At 50.0% G+C, this 21,182-nt stretch overlaps 1 protein-coding gene across 2 annotated transcripts; it reads right to left on the bottom strand.

Annotated features, from left to right (window-relative positions):
• Positions 1-6,054: 6,054 nt before the first annotated feature.
• On the bottom strand, positions 6,055-20,012 carry Cnpy3 (canopy FGF signaling regulator 3). 2 transcript variants are annotated; one of them, XM_051152859.1, is made up of 7 exons: positions 19,816-20,012; positions 14,670-14,793; positions 10,343-10,402; positions 10,160-10,295; positions 7,051-7,173; positions 6,565-6,682; positions 6,055-6,269 (listed from the first exon to the last, which is right to left on the bottom strand). In XM_051152859.1, exons 1-7 carry the CDS (start codon positions 19,961-19,963, stop codon positions 6,055-6,057), a joined length of 924 nt encoding a protein of 307 aa, XP_051008816.1. In that variant the 5' UTR covers positions 19,964-20,012. The 2 variants fall into 2 exon arrangements, with proteins under 2 accessions (XP_051008816.1, XP_051008817.1); XM_051152860.1 differs by lacking the exon at positions 10,343-10,402 and having other exon boundaries at positions 10,160-10,256.
• Positions 20,013-21,182: the final 1,170 nt, after the last annotated feature.

Below are 21,182 nucleotides of genomic sequence, written 5' to 3'. Positions count from 1 at the left end.
ACACTTCCACCTTCACAAAGATTAGTTACAGTGTGAAAATAAAGGGTGTCCCTCCTTTCTCTCACCCTTTCCAATGTAGGGAGAGCCCTGGAGCTGGAACACCACCCACAGTTGTGTGACGGTATTTTAACAGCATATATGTCACAGCACTCCATGTGTGCCTGGTACCAGCAGAGGGCAGAGAGCACCATGGAACTGACATCACAGAGCGTTGTGAGCTGGGGATACTGAACCCTGTAGAGGGGCAGCCAGTGTGAGGTCAGGGGTGGGGGGTATTTTTGGTTTTGGTTTTTGGAGCCAGTTTCCCCACATAACCCAGTCTCGGAACTCACACAGTTGACTAGGCTAGCCTTGAATTCAGAGATCCACCTGCCTCTGCCTCCGAACGCTTGGACTAAGGGCATGTACAACACTAGCTGCGGCCAGCTGAGCTATCTCTCCAGCAAAGCCAATCTCAAAGGGTTCTGTCCAGGGTCAAGTGACATAGCCTCAGGGCTCAGTGACCCTACAGGTCTCTGACACTAGGCTCAAAAACACTCTGATGTGTGATGGTGCACACCTGTAATCCCAATGCCTAGGACGCTGAAGAGGGTAAGAGCAGGAGTTCAAGATTATTCTAGTCTACATACAGTTCAAGGCCACCTGAGCTGCACCAGTCCCTGTGGAGGGAAGGAGAGGAGAAATTGTATTTGAGAATTTCAAGTAAACTCAATGCCATTTATCAAAATATTCTTGGGTTAAATCTACCAACTCCAGACTTTTTTCAAATCTCATCTTTCTCATTTTAAGTGATTTTTGTTGTTGTTGTTGTTGTTTTTCGAGACAGGGTTTCTCTGTGTAGCCTTGGCCATCCTGGACTCACTTTGTAGACCAGGCTGGCCTCGAACTCACAGCGATCCGCCTGCCTCTGCCTCCCGAGTGCTGGGATTAAAGGCGTGTCCCACCACGCCGGCTTTAAGTGATCTTTTAATTTACTTAAGTTTTAACATTGGGAGAGCCAAGTGTGGTAGTGTTCTTTCTTTCTTCCTTTTTGGTTTTTCTTTTTTATGATTTATATGTCTGCCTGTCCACCAGAAGAGGGCATCAGATCACATTATAGATGGTTGTGAGCCACCATGTAGTTGCTGGGAATTGAACTTAGGACCTCTGGAAGAGCAGCTAGTACTCTTACCTGTGAGCCATCTCTCCAGCCCCCTTTTTGGCTTTTCAAGACAGGGTTTCTCTGTGTACTCCTGGCTGGCCTTGAACTCAAGATCCACTTACCTCTGCCTCCCGACTGCTGGTATTAAAGGCGTGCACCACCACTGACCATCTAAACACACATCTTTAACCCCAGTGCTCAGGGAGGCGTAGGCAGGCAGATGTCCAGGAGTTCAAGGTTAGTTTGGTCTATGGAGTAAGTTCCTGGACAACCAAGGCTATATAGAGACCTTACAACAAAAAATTGTGTGTGTGTGTGTGTGTGTGTGTGCGCGCGCGCGTGAGAACTCAGGTCCTCGCCTTGACAGCAAGTGCTGTTCTTTACCTGATGTCATCTTGCTGGCCTGTTGTTTTCGACCAGTGGTTCCCAACTTTCCTAATGCTGTGACACTTTAATACAGTTGCTCCTTATGTGGTGACCCTCAACCATAAAATCATGCCATTGCTACTTCATAGCTGTAATTTTGCTGTTATGAATCATACTGTAAATATCTGATGTGCAATATTTTGATATGTGACCCTAAAAGGGTTGTGACCCACAGGTTGAGAACCACTGTTTTAGACAGTCTTATTATGTAGCTCTGGGCTGTCCTGGTCTCTCTCTCAGAGAGACAGAGAGACACAGAGAGAGAGAGAGAGAGAGAGAGAGAGAGAGAGAGAGAGAGAGAGAGAGAGAGAGAGAGAGAGAGAGAGAGAGAGAGGCAGAGATAGGTATATACACACACGTGTGTATAAAACTGTATTTTCTAGTTTTGAAAGAAAATGTCCTGGCTCAGCTTCATGGACGCTAGGGCTGTAAGGCATGAGTCACCATACTCATGATGGGCCCCTGGCATACACCTATACTCTTAGCTAATGAAGAAGCTGAGGCAGGAAATCATGTGAACTCAGGAGTTCAAGGCCAGCCTGTGCAACAAAGTGAAAATAACTCAAAAATCAAGAAAGAAAAGAAGGAATCAGCCTGGACATGGTGGGCATGTTGAAAGGCTGGGGCAACAGAAATTTCACATATTTTGAAGGTACCCTGGACACTGGGCATGGTGGTGCACACCTTTAATCCCACTGCTTAGGAAGCAGAAGCAGGTGGATCGCTGTAAATTCAAGGGTAGCCTGGTCTACAAAGAGAGTCCAGGACAGCCAAGGCTATACAGAGAAACCTTGTCTCAAAAAAACAAAACAAAACAGAAAGAAGAAAAAGACAGGCAGATCGGTAGGGCTGAGACCACTCACCTGGCTGGCATGGTGACACCTTGGGGTTGCCCCCCCAGCTCCACAGTTAAGTTGATGGGCCCACATTGATGCATGAGTGTTAGCAAGTCAGTTCTGTGGACGAGCCCCAGACACAGTGCCTTCAGCAGCGTCCTGCTCCTTTACTGCACACAGTGGTGTGGGCTCCACCTAAGGTCCACAGAGCAGGACATGGCACATGCCTGTAACACAACTGGTTCACAAGTTCAGGGCCAGCCTTGGCTAGTAAGTTCTAGGGCAGCCTGTGCCAGAGACCTGTCAACCAGAAATTGCGCACACGTGTACGTGTACACACACACACACACACACACACACACACACACACACACACACACAGTAAAGCATGGAGCTTGCTAGGTCCCAGTCCAGTTGGTCTTTATGGGACCCACTAAGTAATCACTTCAGGCCACTCTCCTCCTTAGCAAAGGTTTCTGGTAAGAGGAACTCAGCTTAATGCCAGCTCCAGCTAAGGCTTCTGGGGTAGGAAGTTATGAAAGGAGAGGCAACACCCAAATTCAAAGTTTCTATAAATGGTGGGGAGACCAGCCTGGCCAGCCAAATCCCGCCTCTGCCTATCTACATTGGGCCAGGTCTGCCTGCTGGGGTGGGCTGGTGGCAGGGGCTGCGAGGGTGCAGTATCAAGTCCTCAGGAGGTAGGGAGCAGTCCTTACAAGGTCAAAGTGCACTGCCCTGGGGCCTGGAGCAGGCTAGGATTGGGTCATGGGGCCAACACCCCTGGCACGGATAGGGCTTTGCTTCATCCTACTGTTAGGATCAATGATGCTCTGGGGACAGATTAAGATGTGCTCTTTAGTGCCGTGGGTTAATGACAGGGACAACCAGAGATTGCCATCAAGCTAAATGGACCAGAGGCTGAGCTCCTGCCTCCAAAGCCCAGCCCCCTCCCTATCCAGCCCTTTGCCTCAGAAGGAAGTCCAGGCCAAGACCTGCTTCCACCGTGGAATCTCCTGGACCACCTGGCCCTCAGGGCAGGGATCATTGGCCTTGGAGATGTAGAGACTAGACCAAACCAGTACAGCCCCAAAGGCCTGCTCTAGGCCCCAACAACCAAAGGAGGCACTTTGTTTCACTCTCCACACTTGGTTCCAAACCAGTGGATGGGGTCTCATCCCAGCAGCCTGAACACTAGAGCACTGTGCACGAGACCCCAAGGTCCTCTTCACAATCAACTCAAGAAAGGCGGCAGGTGTCCTGGTGAACGCTTCTTGGCTTCCTTTACCCTGGGGCCCAGAGCCTCCTGCGCTCTGCCACTGACCCACCCCCACTCAGCACAGGGTTCTCTCATGCTTTACCAACAACCCATCTCCCCGGCCCTTTCTATGGTGCAGGGTCTAAGTTACCCAGGCTGCCATGGCCTAGCTCTGAAGCCCAGGTAGGGCCTGAAATTGCAACCTTCCTGCCTCTGCCCCCGAAGTCACTGGGATCAACCGTTTGGGTGTTTTCAAGAGTTAATTAAGGGCGGTTGGTAAAGGCCAAGAAACCACATCAGTTCAATATGAACTTACGAGTGCCAGATATGGAAGAACGGGCCTTGGCAGCTGAGGACCGAGGAAGGACCATGGACTCGGAGTCTGAGCCCCAGCTGCGCTACTTGCTACCAGGAGGTCATCAGCCAAGACTGTCTTCTCTCAGAACTCACTGGAGGTGTCCTAATGCTCAGAGTGATGCTCTACAGCTGTCAACTCTGCAGCTACCAAGCTTGCTCTGACCCACACTCCATCCCAGCTCAGGACAGAGATAGGGGTGTGTGCACTCCTGTCCCCCCCCCCCCAGGGGCAGAGGGAGGGGGGAAACCACTATTGGGGGATGGTCTGATGTATTTTGATGCTAATTACAGCTTGCTGTCTCTGTGACCCAACTTTTGCTTAATAAAAAGCCATCCCACCTGGGCAGGGCAGGAGACAGGTGGGGCTAAAAAAAAAAGAATTCTGAGAAGAAAAAGAGCCACAAGGAGAAAAGAGACCCGAAGTGAGGAGAGGAAGGCCGCCAGGGTGGAGAATCCAGCCCAAATAACAAACAAACAAGTATATGGGATTATGGATGGGAGGTAGCTTGATAAAAGTTATTAGAAGAGATGGCATGGGATTGAGACTATAAAAAGTAGTTTAGAGGATTGATATCAGCCCTGCCCCAGGTTAACTAACATATAACAAGTATCTGTGTCTTGACTGATTGCTAGCCGGACCTACAGGTAATACAGATAATTTAAAAACAATAGGCCACCTGTTCTTCCTTGCCTGGGAGAATATGGCTTACCCAGGGCTTGTTAGGAGACTCGATGTCCAGGCACAACCACTGGGAAGAGCAAAGGGACCAAATGTGATCAATTCAGGACAAGGTTCAAGACCAGGCAAGGCCAGAATACGGCAGCAGGGGCCGACGCTGGTGATGTCCTGTAAACACTTACACAATGGGCAGCAAGGTCTGGGGTAGAGAGAGGCGGGAAGGAGGGCAGCCAGATGCCCAGGACTCAGTGCGCAGAGGGAGCGGAGCAGGGAGTGGAGTGGAAGGACCTTGGGAAACAGGGTCAGCTGCTGTAGGAGGGTCAGCTGAGGGACAGGGTCAGTCACCGTGCTCGCCCTCACCCCGTGCCACCTACCTTTAACCCAGTAGTTCTCAACCTGTGGGTCAAGACCCCTTTGACAGACCTCTATCTCCAAAAATATTTACATTACAATTCTTAACAGTGGCAAAAGTACAGTTATGAAGTAGCAACAAAAATAATTTTATGGTGGGGGTCACCACAACATGAGGAACCATGTTAAGAGGTCACAGCATTAGGAAGGCTGAGAGCCACTGTCTTAACCCCAACCAACCCTGGGCACTGCCAGCACCTGCTCCTCATAGTAACTAGCAGGTTGAGCCTCCAATGAGGGTGGCAGCATACTAGCTCCGCAACCCCAGGCTGAAAGATCAACGAGGGGCACTCTGGAGGCTGAAGAGGGCCCAGGCCCAAAGGCCGAAAGGTGTTTACTCTGGTAGCCCTGGGAGGAGGGCTGGGCAGAGCACGAGGCGGCGTCCTCAGGAGTGGATGGAGCCAGGGAGCTGCTGGGGCCGCCCTCTCAACAGACGCAGGGGTGGCTCTAGCCCCTTCTGCCACACTTCCTGAGTTCATCCTGGAAGTTCTGCGACTCTCGACCTGACCAAGGACGCAGCCGAAGAGGATGCCCGGTGGAGAGAAGAGGCAGGGCCGGCCGACGCGGCCGCATCAAGTCCTTCCTTGGGGCTGTGTCCATCCTGGGTGAAAAGGGTACTGGCAAGCCAGAGGTCTGGCGCTAGGAGTCATCATCTCATGTGCCTCGTACTCTTCTGCTTCCAAGTCAGGGGTCACAGTTTAGGGATGCTGGGTTGGACCCAGAACTCGTGGGGGGGGGGGGGCTATGTAAAAAGACAGCACATCCTCCTCTTCTTCCTTTGGAGGGTGGGGTCTCCCACAACCCCAGATCCTTGCTGTTACTCAAGGGAAGGAAGAGGGCACAGCCAAGGTACGAGTCCCGAAGCTGGGACAAGGGCACCCTTGCTGGAGCCGTGCCCCATGCTTAGCTCTCAGGTCAGGGGTCTTGATTCAGGGACCATAAGTTGGGCTCACAGCTCATCAGGGGGGCTGTGTGGGAGGGGAGATGCCTTCTGCACACCTTCTTCCTCTTCAGAGTCGGCACCCCCCTCCAGGCCCCCTAGCTCTTTCCTCTGCTTGCTGCTGCCGCTGGAGCCCTTGCCGCTTCTGCGCTTCTTCTTAGATTTCTTCCCTCCCAGGGAGGCTATGTCCCCTTTCTTGCCAGACCACCGCTCTGCCAGGCAACCTGAGGGAAGGTGCAGGGAGGCCTCAGGGCTGGCTTGCTGGGAAGCAGCACTGAGAGGGAGCTACTGGGAGGAGCAATTACAATTACAATGGGTGCCATCCACCCATCTCCATGTCTCAGTTATCCCAGGGTGACTGCCAGGCTCTGGTCTGTCCCTGTGCCTGGGGCCATGACCTCACCTTATGAGGCTCCCTGTGGATAAAATGCCCTTTCCTCTCCCGTCCTGTACTACCCACCTCCCCGGAGGGAAGGGGGGGGGTGCAGACACTGGCTCTCCTCCTCCTGCCCCACTCACTGGTGTCCTTGCCCTTCAGCACGTGGTTGGCGCAGAGGAATTGTGTCAGGTCCTCCTCCTGGTGGTTCCTGTACCAGTCCTCAATCACCTCTTCAAACTCTTCCACCAGCACGTCACACTGTGAAGACAGCACCAGAGACTGGGGAGCCAGGCACCCACCTCTCTCCCAGGGAGCCTGGCTCCAACGCTATAACCTGCAAACAGGCAGGCAGGCATGACGTGCCTGAGGAAACTGAGACAAAAGTAAAAAGATGCCAGGAGCGGTGGGGCATGCTTTTGACCCCAACACTCCTGAAGTAACGGCAGGCGTATTTCTGTGAGTTTGAGCCCGGCCTGGTTTACATAGTAGAGTTCCAGGTAAGCCAGGGCTACATCGTGAGACCCTATCTCCAATAAACAAATAAAGGACTGGCTCTTGGTGGCCTTCCTCTGTGTAAAGCCGGTCCTACCCACCCCACTGAAAGCAGCTGGCTGAAGAGCCCTTACCTGCTTCTTGAGGTCGGCCACCTCAGCAGAGGTCTCATTCCACAGTTCATATGGGATGTCCATGACCACCTTGACCCCTTTGTGGACCAGGTTGTGCAGGGTCTCGAAGGTCTCCGACATGCCCTGGAAGAGGCAAGCAGTCCTCAGCAGCATCACCTCTCCTTTCTCCCGCCCTCCTCCCGTGCTTGAGGACCTGGGTCAGAGACACCATGAGGCTAAGGCTTCTCACCTTTGGCCCTGACCTCTTGCCCTTCCAGGCTGGCCTTTCCCCACTTCTGATCACACACACACACCCTGACCTGGCCCTCACCCCTGTATGGTCTCTGGCCTTGTGAACTTAGATTTCTTTCCCAGAAAATAAGATGGCCTTGGCTCCTTCTCTGGTGGCTGGACACTCATATGTAAATAGAATGGTTTAATTATGGAAAATGAGACTTCAAATACTTCCCTATCTTTATCCTGTAAATATCAATAAATATTTTTTGATTGTAGTATGTTAAAATGCTTGAGGGTTTTGTTTTTCAAATTGCAGTTTGAGGCTGGGAATGGCAGCTTATGTCTTTAATCCCAGGATTCCAGAGACAGAGGCAAAGGCAAATGGATCTCTGTGAAGTCCTGGCTGGCTGAGTGCTGGGCCTAAAGGTGTATGCCCACATCTGGCCAGGCACATCCTGTTGCATCTTGCTTTATGGGGTACTGGAGAGGCGAACCCCGAGCTTACAGTTCCCTTCTGCGCCATCTCCCTAGCCTCAGGCCTGCCTGTGTCTGTACTTACTGATTTATCTATATGCCCAGGGTGGCCTCAAAATTTGTTGGGTAAAAGAAGGTTATGAGTGTTTTTGTTATTTTATTTTGTGTGTGTTTCGCTTGCACCATAGGTATGCCCCATGTCTGTGAACTTCCCATGGGTGCTGGGAACCAAACCTGGCTCCTCTACAGAGCAGTGAGCGCTCTTTTTTTTTTTTTTAATTTATTTATTCTTGTTACATCTCAATGGTTATCCCATCCCTTGTATCCTCCCATTCTTCCCTCCCTCCCATTTTCCCATTATTCCCCTCCCCTATGACTGTTCCTGGGGGGGGATTACCTCCCCCTGTATATGCTCATAGGGTATCAAGTCTCTTCTTGGTAACCTGCTGTCCTTCCTCTGAGTGCCACCAGGTCTCCCCCTCCAGGGGACATGGTCAGCAGTGAGTGCTCTTAACTGCTGAGCCATCTCTCCACTTCAAACCAGGTTTATGACTCTAAGGAACCCTCTGTGCCCAAGCCCCTCCTTGCCTCAGGTTCTTCCTTGCTAAGAACAGAGTACAACTGAGGCCCAAAGGACTCTTTATGCTGGGAAAAAACTGGACTGGCTTCCTAGGTAGCTACTGTCCCCAGAGATAATGCACTACCCACGTAGGCCCTTTCCTAGAGATAATTCTCTCTCTCTCTCTCTCTTTCTCTCTCTCTCTCTCTCTCTCTCACACACACACACACACACACACACACACAGGTTTTGCACCTTGCTTTGGAGACACAATCACTATGTGACCCCACTGGGCCTAGAGCTTGCTGTGTAGATCAGGCTGGATTAAAAAACTCAGAGCTCCCAGGGTAGTGGTGACCCACGCCTTTAATCTCAGCACTCAGGAGGCAGAGGCAGGTGGATCTCTGTGAGTTCAAGGCCAGCCTGGTCTACAGAGTGAGCCCAGAACAGCCAAGGCTACACAGAGAAACTCTGTCTCGAAAAATCAAACAAACAAACAAATCCCCAAAAACCAAAACTCGGGAGCTCCACCTGCCTGTCTTTTTTTTTTTTTTTTTTTTTTTTTGACAGGGTTTCTCGGTGTAGCCTTGGCCATCCTGGACTCACTTTGTAGACCAGGCTGGCCTCGAACTCACAGCAATTCGCCTGCCTCTGCCTCCCGAGTGCTGGGATTAAAGGCGTGCGCCACCATGCCCGGTTTCAGTTTTGAGGAGGGTGTGCAGTATAGTTCAGGGATCGGAAGGCTCTGACTACCTTAGGAGGCTCCTGGCCCGTAAGGTGGAGGGGATTGGGCCTAGTGCCTAGTGTTGTCACCTAGAGAGACACATACCTGTCTCCAAGGGACACGGCCTTTGCACCCGAGTGGGCAGATCTGCATCTTTCCACCTGGGCCCTACTGGCTATTTGACTGTTTCTAATAGTTTGCTAGCATTTTTGTTTTTGCTCTTTGTCTCCTGTGTAGCCCAGGCTGGCCTCAAAGTTCAGGCCATGCTACCTCCTAAATTCTGGGATGGACAGGTGAGTCACGCTGCACCTGGGCAGGAGAAACTAATTTGAGATCTTTTTTTATGAAAGCCATCATGGATTGGCTAACCAAATCCACTATGCTTTCTTTAAAGACAAATCTAAAATTTATGCTTGAAATGCTTAGGGGTCCCAGGGGCTATGGCTGACATCCTCGGACAGAAGGGAACTTAGGAGGAAAATGTGGGTGACAGGCACAGAAGACACAGAGAGCTGGTTGCCTACTGCAACCAGCTCCTTCTCCCAGAAAAGTACCTGTGTACACAGGCGCTAAGAAGAGACTCTGGGTGGCTCACAGGAAGCACTGACAGGCTTTCATGTAGCCCAGGCCAGCCTCGAACTGGCTATGTAATTGAAGCTAGCCTTGAACTCCTGCCTCCTGATCTTCCTGCCTCCATCTGAAAGGCAAGTACTGAGATTTTAATGCTATCGTGTCTGTCTGCTGGCATCTCCCCTGACACACTGCTGGGAGACTCTTGCTCAGTCCTAGTGGTTTTGATATCCCATGTAAGCTGCCAGCATGGGGCATTTCTGCCTGTGTCTGACGTGGAGCTAGAAGCTGGGGCAAGCCCAGGCCACCATAAATACACCTTATGTTACTGTAGAGCCAGTGCTCAGCAAGAAATACAAATGGCTATCCAAGAACTCGTGGGAGGGAAGACGAGGGCCCCCAGGCACGACCACACACACACACACACACACACACACACACACACACACACACACACACACACCCCAGCAGACACACACACACACACACACACACACCCCAGCATACACACTTAAGATCCATGAGGGCATGGCTCAGAGGAAATGAGGCACAAGCACGAAGCCAACCTTGGCAAACCGGTTGCTGCCAGTCCTCTCCTTGTGCAGGCTGTAGTCCAGCAGCCTCTTGCAGATGGTCTCAGTGACTTCAATTAACCGTAAGTCCCTGCGAGACAGCAGCAGAGAGGAACTAAGTTCTCTTCCCCTGCAATGGAGTCTGTCCAGCCCTGCTGCCCAACACCTGTACGTCACACCAACGGGAAGGCAGAGCTGGAAAGAGGACAGCTCATCTGGTCTGGGGGCTCTGAAAAGCTGGAACACAGACCAGAGAGACACATTTTAACAGATCTAAGGGGAGGGTCTGTGTGTCCGCACACGTGTATGGAACGAAACCTGGTATCTTGCACAGGCCAGGCAAGACCTCTACACTGAGTCTCACACTAAACCAATCTTTACTTTTACTTAAAAATACCTATTTAAAAAAAAAACAAAACTATTTTTGTGTGTATGTCACACGTTATACATGTGCAGGTGCTGGAGGAGGCCAGTAGAAGACACTGGATCTCCTGGTGTTGGAGTTACAGGTGCTTGTAAGCTGCTTGACATGGGTGTTGGGAACTGAACCCCGGGTCCTCTAGAAGAGCAGCAAGTATTTATAACTCTGAGCCATCCTTCCAGCTCCTACTTTAGTGGGGCGGGGGGAGTATTTTATGTATGAGTGCTCCGCCTGCACATGCAGGCCAGAAGAGGGCATCAGATCCCAGTATAAACTGGTTGTGAGCCACCATATGGTTGCTAGGAATTGAACTCAGGACCTCTGGAAGAGCAGATAGTGTTCTTAACCTCTGAGTCACCTCTCCAGCCCTCAGCCACTACTTTTTAAAAAAAAAAGTCTATGGTCCTAGGACTCAAATCCAGGCTATTGTGCATGGTGACACATGCTCTGCTATTCCCACTTCTTTCCTATGAAGCAAAATGCATCCTTTTTTTTTTTCCCAAGACAGGGTCTCTCTGTGTTAGCCTTGGCTGTCCTGGACTCACTTTGTAGACCAGGCTGGCCTCAAACTCACAGCGATCCGTTTGCCTCTGCCTCCCGAGTGCTGGGATTAAAGGTGTGTGCCACCACGCACAGCCACATCCATCTTTTTGTAAGACTTTTAACTTATCACTATTAGTAAAGACATCATGAACAGATCTTTCCCACTTATTGGTTTTTTGAGACAGAGTTTCTCTGTGTAGCCCTGGTTATCCTGGACCTCACTGTGTAGACCAGGCTGGCCTCGAACTCAGAGATCCTCTTGCCTCTGCCTCCCAAGTGCTGAGATTAAAAGCATGTGTCACCATGCCGTGTATTAACCACCTGTTTTTTTATACATGTGTGGCAAATGTGTGTAAAAACTCATGTGTGTGCATAAATGTGCAGGTACATGTGCATACATACATAACATGTGGAGACCGAGGTCAACATCGGGTGTCTTCCTTGATCGCTTTCTCTTTTTTGAACCAGGGTCTCTCTGAATCTGCAACTTACCTTCTGGACTGGAACTAGGTAGGAGGAAGCCACAGTGCTCCCTCCCACCGAGCCCTCCTTGTGAGATCAGAGGTGAGAACCACTCTGCCTGGCTTTATGTAGGTGCCAGCGACCAAAATCAAGCCCTCACGCTTGCATAGCAAGTATTTTGCCAACAGCCACCTCGCAGCTAGTAACCACTGCTTTCTTTCTGTGTTCTAGAGACAGGGTGTCACTATGTAGCCCTGGCTGGCCTGGAGCGTGCCATGCAGACCAGCCTGGTGTTCAACTCAGAGATCCACCAACCTCTGCCTCCTTGACGGTGCAGTTAAATAGTGCCACTGCACCTAGCAAACCACTTTTCAAGTCATTGGTCTGCACCTCTTGGGTCATGACTTCATCTTATTTGGGGAGGGGAAACACTAGGCATGCCCAGAGACTCCGCTCCAGGTGTCCCTGCATTCTATGGCCTGAGCTCACGGAAATCCAGCCATGGGCAGGCTAGCCATGCAGAGCGCTCTCCTGGGAACTCCAGCTGACATCCTCATCGGCCCTGGCTTCTGCTGGATGTTGGTGAGCGCCTGATTTGATGTCATCTCCCCACCTTGCTGTTTGCTCTTTTACTTGGAAGTCTTGCCGCCTAATTAATGGCTGTAATCCTGAATGAGCCTCCTCTGGTGGTCAGGCCAGCCTGAATCTAGATAATCTCTCACAGATTCACTCTTCCCTTCCCGTGGGGGATTTCAGATTCTGTCAGGTTGGTACTGCCACTGAGCACCACGCCCACAGAGGACATGACTCTAAACTCACCACAGCACAGCCTTGGCCTCCCAGCTGCTGGGACGACAGGTTTGAGATGCCATGCTCAGCACCTATCTATCTTGTTTGCTTGGGTTTCTGTTCTGTCACTGTGAAAGTCACTGGTAGACCAAGAAGGCCGCAGGCCTGGAATAATTTCCCTGCCTTTGCCTTTTTCCAAGTGAAGGGATATGGGAACGCACCATGCCTGGACATTCTGCTGTCATTCTGACGGCAAAACTTCTTTTTTTTAGTTTTTCCAAGACAGGGTTTCACTGTGTAGCGTTGGCGGTCTTGGACCCACTTTGTAGACCAGGCTGGCCTGGAACTCACAGCAATCCGCCTGCCTCTGCCACCCAAGTGCTGGAATTAAAGGCATGGGCCACCACTGCCTGGCATGTCCAGCTGTTTTTTGGGTTTTTTTTTTTTTTCTTTTTTTTTAAGATTTATTTAGTATTATGTATACAATGCTCTGCCTACACATACACCTGCAGGCCAGAAGAGGGCATCAGATCAAATCACATTATAGATGGTTGTGAGCCACCGTGTGGTTGCTGGGAATTGAACTCAGGACCTCTGGGGAAGCAGTCAGTGCTCTTAACCTCTGAGCCATCTCTCCAGCCCCCCAGCTGTCAATTTTAAAATAAAATTGTTTTTAATTTAGGTGTTTTGTGTGTGTGTCTGTGTGTTTGTCACGTGTACGGGCGTGCCTAGGTGGAGCTAGAGTAATAGGTGGTTGTGAGCCTGACATGGGTGCTGGGAACTGAATTTGGGTCTGTTGGAAGAGCAGCAAGTGTTCCTAACACAGTGGCTCTCACTCTGTGGGTCGGGACTCCTTTGTGGGGGGTTGAACTACCTTTTTAAGGGATCACATATCGGATATCCAGCATATCAGGTATTTATATTATGATTCACAACAGTAGCAAAATCACAGTTACGAAGTGGCAAGAAAAATAATTTATGAGCCTGGCACAATGGTGCATGCCTGTAATCCCAGCACTCAGAGGGGCAGAGTCAGGCAGGTCTCTGTGAGTTCAAGGCCAGCCTGATCTATAGAGTGAGCCCAGGATAGCCAAGGCTACACAGAGAAACCCTGTGTCGAAAAACTAAAAAAGAAAAAAAAGTAATAAAAAAATAATAATTTTATGGTTGATGATCACCATGACACAATGAACTGTATTAAAGGGTCACAGGATTAGGAACTTTGAAAACCAAAGTCTTTTTGTTGTTGTTGTTGTTTGTTTGTTTGTTTGTCTGTTTTTCAAGACAGGGATTCTTTGTGTAGCCTTGGCTGTCCTAGAACTAGAGCAGGCTGGCCTTGAACTCACAGATATCCTCTTGCCTCTGTCTCCTGAGTGCTAGGATTAAAGACGTATGCCACTACTACCTAGCTAACAACCACTATCTTAAGGGCTGAGCTATCTCTCCAGCACCTTCATGTTGCTTTTTAAAAGCTATGCTTTATTTGTGTGTGTGTTTGTATGTGAGCGCAAGGTTTGTTGGAAAGCATCTTTACCTGAATGATTTCACTGGTTCTTATGTCTTTTTAATTTCTTTTTTAACTTTTATTTGTATGTGTAGGGTGCTCTACCTGCATGCTTTCCTGTGCACGTGTGTGTGCATGCAGTGCCTGAACAAGGCAGAGAAGGGCCGTTGAACCCCTGGGGCTGGAGTGACAGATGGCTATGTGGTGCTGGGGATTGATCCTAAGACCCCCCCAAAAAAACAATCAGTGCTTTTAACTGCTAAGCCATCCCTCCAGCCCACCTCATGTCACTGAAGGGATGACAGGAGCTGGGTTTGTTTCTGTGTTTGTATCTGGCAAAAAAAAAAATCTGGCAGTCCAGCTGACACACACCTTTAATCCCAGCAGAGGCAGGCGGAGGATCTCTGAGTTCAAGGCCAGCCTGGTCTACAGAAGAAGTTGTAGGACAGAAAGGACTAAAAAGAGAGACCCTGTCTCATTTAATTAATTAATTAATAAACAAAATTCTGGTAATCCCATGTTAGCATTTTTTACATAAATTACACTACTCCCAGAGATCCTAGCGGTTGGGATTCAGTCTGGTCTCCTGCCTGTCACCAGCCTCACTTTTCTGGGGGAGGAATGAGACACAGAGAAAGGCTTTACGCTCAGTGGGCAAACTGAATCCTTATCTTTGTTGTAGTTTGCCTGGATGGGGGAAAGTAAGAACCACAACCCTTGCACCCCAATCCCTCCCCCAAAAACAAAGCCAAAGCAGGCCCGGCCACTAGCCCCTGCTCACTTACGACTTGGTGTACTTGACTCCAGAGGCCTTCCGGTCCAGAATGCCGTAGCCTGTGCCGATCACTTCCTTGGTCTTCCCAGTTTCCTCAAAAGCTGACTTCAGCTCCACTGCAACATACTTGCACACTGGGGAAGGAAGATGCAGGACAGCACTGGGTGCAGAGCGTCTTCTGGGAGGCCAGCACTCGGCCAAACCAACCCAGGTGTCCCGTCCACACCTGGGTCAAAACAGTATTCTGTTTGGAAGTTAGTTCCAGGCCACAAGTAGAGCTCACAATCTCGTGTCCATTTCCAGCCTCAAGTACCCAACACACACACACACACACACACACGACATTCTACCAGAACTGTTTAGTAAGCTGAAGCAGGAGCCTGTAAATTCAAGGCCAGTCTGGGTAGCACAGGCAACAGAGAGAAATTTCAAAACATAACCAAGCATGGTGGCGTGCTCCTTTAACCCCAGTACTCAGGAAACAGAGGCAGATGTATCTGTGAGTTCAAGACCAGCCTTCTGCCGGGCGGTGGTAGTGCACACCTTTAATCGCAGCATGTGGGAAGCAGAGGCCAGCCTGGTATACAAAGTGAGTCCAGGGCAGCCAAGGTTACACAGGGATACCTTGTCTGGGGGGTGGGGTGGCGGGGGGTGTGGCGGGGGTGGAAGACCAGCCTTCCGTACTTAAATTCCATACCAGCCAGAGCTAAATCATGAGACGATGTTTCAAATAAATAAATATTAGTTATAAGCAATTAGTGTGGCTGGAGAGGTGACTCAGAGGCCAACAGCACTTGCTGCTCTTGCAGAGGACCTGGATTCTGTTCCCAGCACTCACATAGCAGCTCACAACCATCTGTAAAGTCTTAGCTCCAGGGGAACCAATGCCCTTTTCTGGCCGGCCTCTGCCAACACGGCATGAATGAGGTGTACACATAATACATATCTCCATACAGTCCTGCAGATAAATACATACATATTTAAAGGAGAAATCTTTCAAATAATAAAGATAAATGGTCTGGAGAGGTGGCTCAGCAGGTACAGGGGCTCACTGCCAAACCTAGCGACCAGAGTTCTGTCCCCAGGACACGCACAGTGGAGGAGTCTCCTGTAAGTTGTAATCTGACGTCCATGGGCACACTGCAGCACCTGCGCCAGTCCATTTCTCCAGCCACCCAACAAATAAATGTAAACAAAAATTTAAAATAAAATAATAAGATATTCATGCACATTAAACTGGCAGAATAGAATGAAAGTTTTATTCAACAACTGTTAATGATTTCCCTTGCAGTATCTAATACTTAATACTCTATGTCCACAATTACACATTATAAACAATTATACATCATAACGTGCTTCTTGTGAACACGAACTGCTGTGCAACCATAAAACAATTATGGTAGTCAGGAAATGAATGGGAATCATCTAATAGTTCATACTAAACCTCTCCACGTGTCCCTGAGATCTCTGTCATGGCTGCCCATGTGTTCCCCAGCACTTCTCTCTGGCTGCCGGGTTAATTTGCTCCAGAGAGGCCTGTGTTCATTTGTGTGTATTTTCTTATCTCTTTCTGCCCTCTGCAAGCAGTTAAGCAACTCCTGTGTGCTGAGCACAGGGGACAGGGAGACGGAAACCAAGACCCCTCCCACCCGTCCAGAAGCTCAGTGGGAAAGAGCAATGGGTATTATGATTAACACCGAAGCCTGCCACCCTCAGGGCATGATGCGCCCGTGGCCCTGGGGAAAGTGCTTAATGCCCTCTAGAGGCTTCTCTGACCCAGCCTCCTGGCACAATATTAAATTTCCTCCCCCAAGACAGTGTTGAACTAGAGCCACGATCCCAGGCACACCCAGGCAGACCCAGACACACTGGGGTCCTTAGACTATGCATTGTCCTTGGAGGTCTTCTGTGTTGCCCTAGTCTGGTGTCCTGGACATGCTGGACTGCTGTTGAGTCCATGAGGAAGAGAAAGGAAGAGAGGAAAGAAGAGGGAGAGGGGAGGAGGAAGAGGAGGAGGAGAGACAACCCCTGGAGGCTGGTTTGGTGGAATTCTCTGTAACTGGTGCATTAACTGATGCTAGGAGAACTTGCAACACAGAGGTCCCAACTATCAGCTGGTGATGTGAGTCCCAAACACCAAGGTTCTCACCTCTATGCCTCTCCATCCTGGACCGCTGGGCTCCCTCCCACTCCAGCTCTGCACTCCTTGTAAAGCCATCACGGTTCTGGCTCCGCTGCCCATTTCTGCCCCAGCCTCAGCACGTGGTACTCCCGAGGGGAAAATAGTGCTTTCGAATATCCTTTTATACCCATCAACTAAAACCTTTTCTACTCTTCTAAACGTCACTTCCTCAAGACACTGCCTCCCAGGGAGTCCATCTCAGAACCAGACCTGGGGGAGACTCATGGCACAGACCCCAGACCCTCATTGACAGCCACCCAATTTTTCTGGGCAGGTTCTCCTTCCTTTGTGCTGAGGCCTGTTCCACTCAGACTACTAAGCCAGAAGGCAGGCTCTGTGTGCCAGATAACAGGCAGCAATTAATAACAAATATGCAATACTAATGAACACAAATAAATACAGTATTAAGAGAACATAAGGGTCAAGTTTGTCAAACCACTTCATGGCTGAAAAATCCTCCGTAAACTAATCTTCACAGATTGCGAAATGAGTTTTGGCTCGGATGATCCCTAAGATGCTCGCCAACTCTATGATTCTGAGTCTATAAGGTCGCTCCTAAGGAAAAGAAATGAGCTTCTTGGGCTGTGAATAAGAAATAGAGCCGGAGGGCTGGAGAGATGGCTCAGAGGTGAAGAGCACTGGCTGCTCTTCCAAAGGTCATGAGTTCAAATCCCAGCAACCATATGCTCACAACCATCTATAATGAAATCTGGTATCTTCTTCTGGCGTGCAGTTGTTACATGCAGACAGAACACTGTATACATAATAAATAAATAAATACTTAAAAAAAAAAAAAAAAAGAAATGAGCTGGGCGTGGTGGCACATGCCTTTAATCCCAGCACTCGGGAGGCAGAGGCAGGCGGATCGCTGTGAGTTCGAGGCCAGCCTGGTCTACAAAGTGAGTTCAGGATGGCCAAGGCTACACAGAGAAACCCTGTCTTGAAAAACCAAAAAAAAAAAAAAAAAAAGAAATGGAGCTGGGGCCGGGTGGTGGTGCTGCATGCCTTTAATCCCAGCACTTGGGAGGCAGAGGCAGGCAGATCACTGTGAGTTTAAGGCCAGCCTGGTTTACCAAAAAAAAAAAAAAAAAGAAACGGAGGGAAGCCCAGCATAGTAGCACACACCTTTAATCCCAGCACTCTGGGGGCAGAGGGAGGCGGATCTCTGTGAGTTCAAAGCCAGCCTGGTCTACAGACAAGAGTCTAGGACAGGGAAACCCTGTCTCAAAAAATAATAAATAAGCCAGGCATGGTGGCACATGCCTTTAATCCCAGCACTCAGGAGGCAGAGGCAGGTGGATTGCTGTGCATTCGAGGCCTGTCTATAAAGCAAGTTCAGGACACAGAGAAACCCTGTCTCAAAAAACCAAAAACCAAAACAAAACAAAACAAAAAAACCCCAAAACAACAACAAAACAACCAAAAAACCAAAAAAATAATAAACAAACAAATGGAAAGTAGAAAACAAAAGATGGAGGGAGGCACCCTGGCACTGGTGAGCCCCTTTACCAAGCACCCTTCTTGTTAGCTCACATATGACAGCCTCACCTAAGACAAAAAAAAAGATCTTGTGTATTTATAGTGTGGTGTGTGTTCCCATGTGTGCACACTCATGCATGCCTGTGTGGGTAAGCACATATAGACTAGAGATGCTTTCTAATATGGTTCTTCATCTTTTTTTTTTTTTTCCAGACACAGTTTCTTACTTGAACCTGGAGTGTGACAATTTGGCAAGACTGGACGGATGGCCAGCAAGTGTGCCATGCATGCCTCCCAGCGCTGGGATTGCATCGCAGCACCTGGCTTTTTACATATGTCTTGGGGTTCTGAACTCAGGTCGTCGGGCTGTACTGCAATCATTTTTACCCACTGAGCCATGACCCCTCCCCCAGTCTCACTTTTAACTGCTCTAATGGAAGGATTATGTGTCCCAAGCCACCCGCCCCCCTTCCCAGGCTTAGGGAACATCTGGCCTGTGCAGATCTAGCTTTGAATTAACATAAAGTGGATTTCCAGAATACTTTGGGGGTGCTTCAAGCTAGGAAGGAGGAGGAGGGGATGACTGGAAAGGTCTAAGAAGAAAACTAAAAAATGAAGGGCAGGACAAAAGGCGTGTGTGTGTGGGGGGGGGGTGTCTCAGATCTTCCAACAGGTCTCTAGGTTTCTGCCTCTACTTCTGTGTCTCAAGGGTTACTTGTCCTCTCAATTTATAAAACCTCCCTCCTAGCCGGGCGTGGTGGCGCACGCCTTTAATCCCAGCACTCGGGAGGCAGAGGCAGGCGGATCGCTTTGAGTTCGAGGCCGGGGGGGAAAAAAAAAAAAAAAAAAAAAAAAAAAAAAACGGAACTCCCTCCTTCACCTAAATCTCCTCTGGGCTCTATGCTTCTGCAAAGCGACCTCCTCTCTCCATACACAGTCACAGCATCACCATATAACTGTAGGTGTTACAAAAGTTTTAAAAAATTTGTCTGCTAATAAATATTTGAACCAAGTGAAGAAGACCACACACACACACACACACACACACAAACCACAAATTAGGCTGCAGTGAAGACACAATGGGGAATGTTTCTGGTTCCTTTTGAATCATATGGACCTTTTCGGTTCCTCAAACTCGCCCTTTCGCTTCTTGGCCTGCAGAGCCTCTTCACTTGCTTCTGTTTCTGTGGTTTCTGTGGAGGAGGCTCCCCTGCACTCTCCTTTTCCAGGCCAACTCTTAATTTTGCAGCAGGCTTCCTATATGAAGCCTTCCCTTCACCCCCACCTCCGGACTAGAGAAGCAGCTACGCTTCAGCCGGCCCAAAGGCTCGGATCCCCAGCTTATCCGAGAGTCTCAGCACCTGGCAGTGCCAAGCACACAGCAGGATCGCTGAGACCCCAGACCCCAGGACCTGCCAACCCAAGACCCTTCCCCACAGGCCCCGCCCCATCCCGCCCCTCGGGCTGGCTACGCCCCGCGGCCCCGCCCCCTCACCTTCGCATTTGCTGGGCAATCGCACCCAGTCGGTCTCCTCCGCCCGGGCGCGGCTCGGGCCCAGCTTCGGGACAGGTAGGAGCAGCAGCGGCAGCAGCAGCAAGGGAAGCAGGAGGCAGCGGGGCGCGAGCTCAGACATCGACTCCATGGCCCAGCCGGACCCGGAGCGCAGCGGACCCGGTGGCGCTTCCTCCGGCAGCGCGCGCGGAGCAGCTTCCCCCGGCCGCTTCCGGGACTGCGCACGTGCCTCCGAGTAACCACGACAACGGCCGCCCCGGCCCGCCCCCTCGCCTCTAGCGGCTTTCCGAACGGACCAAGGCCCGCGGGCGCCGCCGCCAATGGGATTGCTCGGCATTTGGTTTCTAGCCAATGAGGGAAAATATTTTCTTATTTTTTTTTTCCCACGTCGGCCAATCAGAGAGTGGATGGTGGCTTCAGCGACCTATAAGGATCTCTAAAGGGAGGCTTTGTGAGAGGCTGGCGCTTCCGAGTGGAACCCTGGGCTTACAACTTGGGTGGACCAGATTTGGGCTCTCTAACCCTGGATAACATGGAGCAGACGATCTTTCATCATTTTGGTTTTTTTTCTTCCTGTCTTTTGTTCTTCGAGATAGGGTTTCTCTGTGAAGCCCTGGCTATCCTGGATCTCACTGCATGGACCAGCTGGCCTCTGGCATGCGCCTCCACACCTGGCCTCATGCTTTTTTCCTCTAAGATGTAAAAGAAAAAAATTATTTCTTTTGCGTGGAGAGACCACTGGAATCAGCTGCCTCCTTCCACCATGTTGGTGGTCCTAGGCATCAAACTCGGGTTGGTGGCTTACAGGCGAACTCCTTTATCCGCCATGCCAACTCATCAACCCTCTTTATGACTTTATTCATAAGGTTAGAAACCCTCACTAGACCCCTGGCCTTTAAATTTTATTATTGCAGCCCCTCGCTCTAATAGATTCTTCGGGACTCACAGCAGCCCCGGTGCCCAGTGACTTTGTATTTGTCCTTAGAAAACTAGAATTAATGGCTTTTCTTCTCTGAACAGACAGAGCGATCCTCGTTCATCTCTGTGAGGCTTGCCTGTTGGGAAGCTCAAATCATTTCGTGAATTAATGGGATCAAAACTTAACCAACAACTAGGGATGCAGTTTAATGTTAGAGCACCTCCCTAAGCTTGCACAAATCCCTGGTGTTCCGTCTCCAGGCTAGTACAAACCTGGAGGGAGGCATTCAGGAGGCAGTCAGAAGAGAAGCTCAGGGTCAGCTTTGGCTACATCGCCAGGGGGTGCAGCCTGAAACACATGAGGTCCTGTCTCCAAACAAAAGAAACATGATTTAAAATGTATGGGACAGATGGATAACCATTCCAGCATT

This window comes from Acomys russatus, chromosome 11 (genome assembly GCF_903995435.1).
Source record: "Acomys russatus chromosome 11, mAcoRus1.1, whole genome shotgun sequence".
Lineage (NCBI taxonomy): Eukaryota > Metazoa > Chordata > Mammalia > Rodentia > Muridae > Acomys > Acomys russatus.
This window is presented reverse-complemented; position numbering and strand designations above follow the sequence as displayed.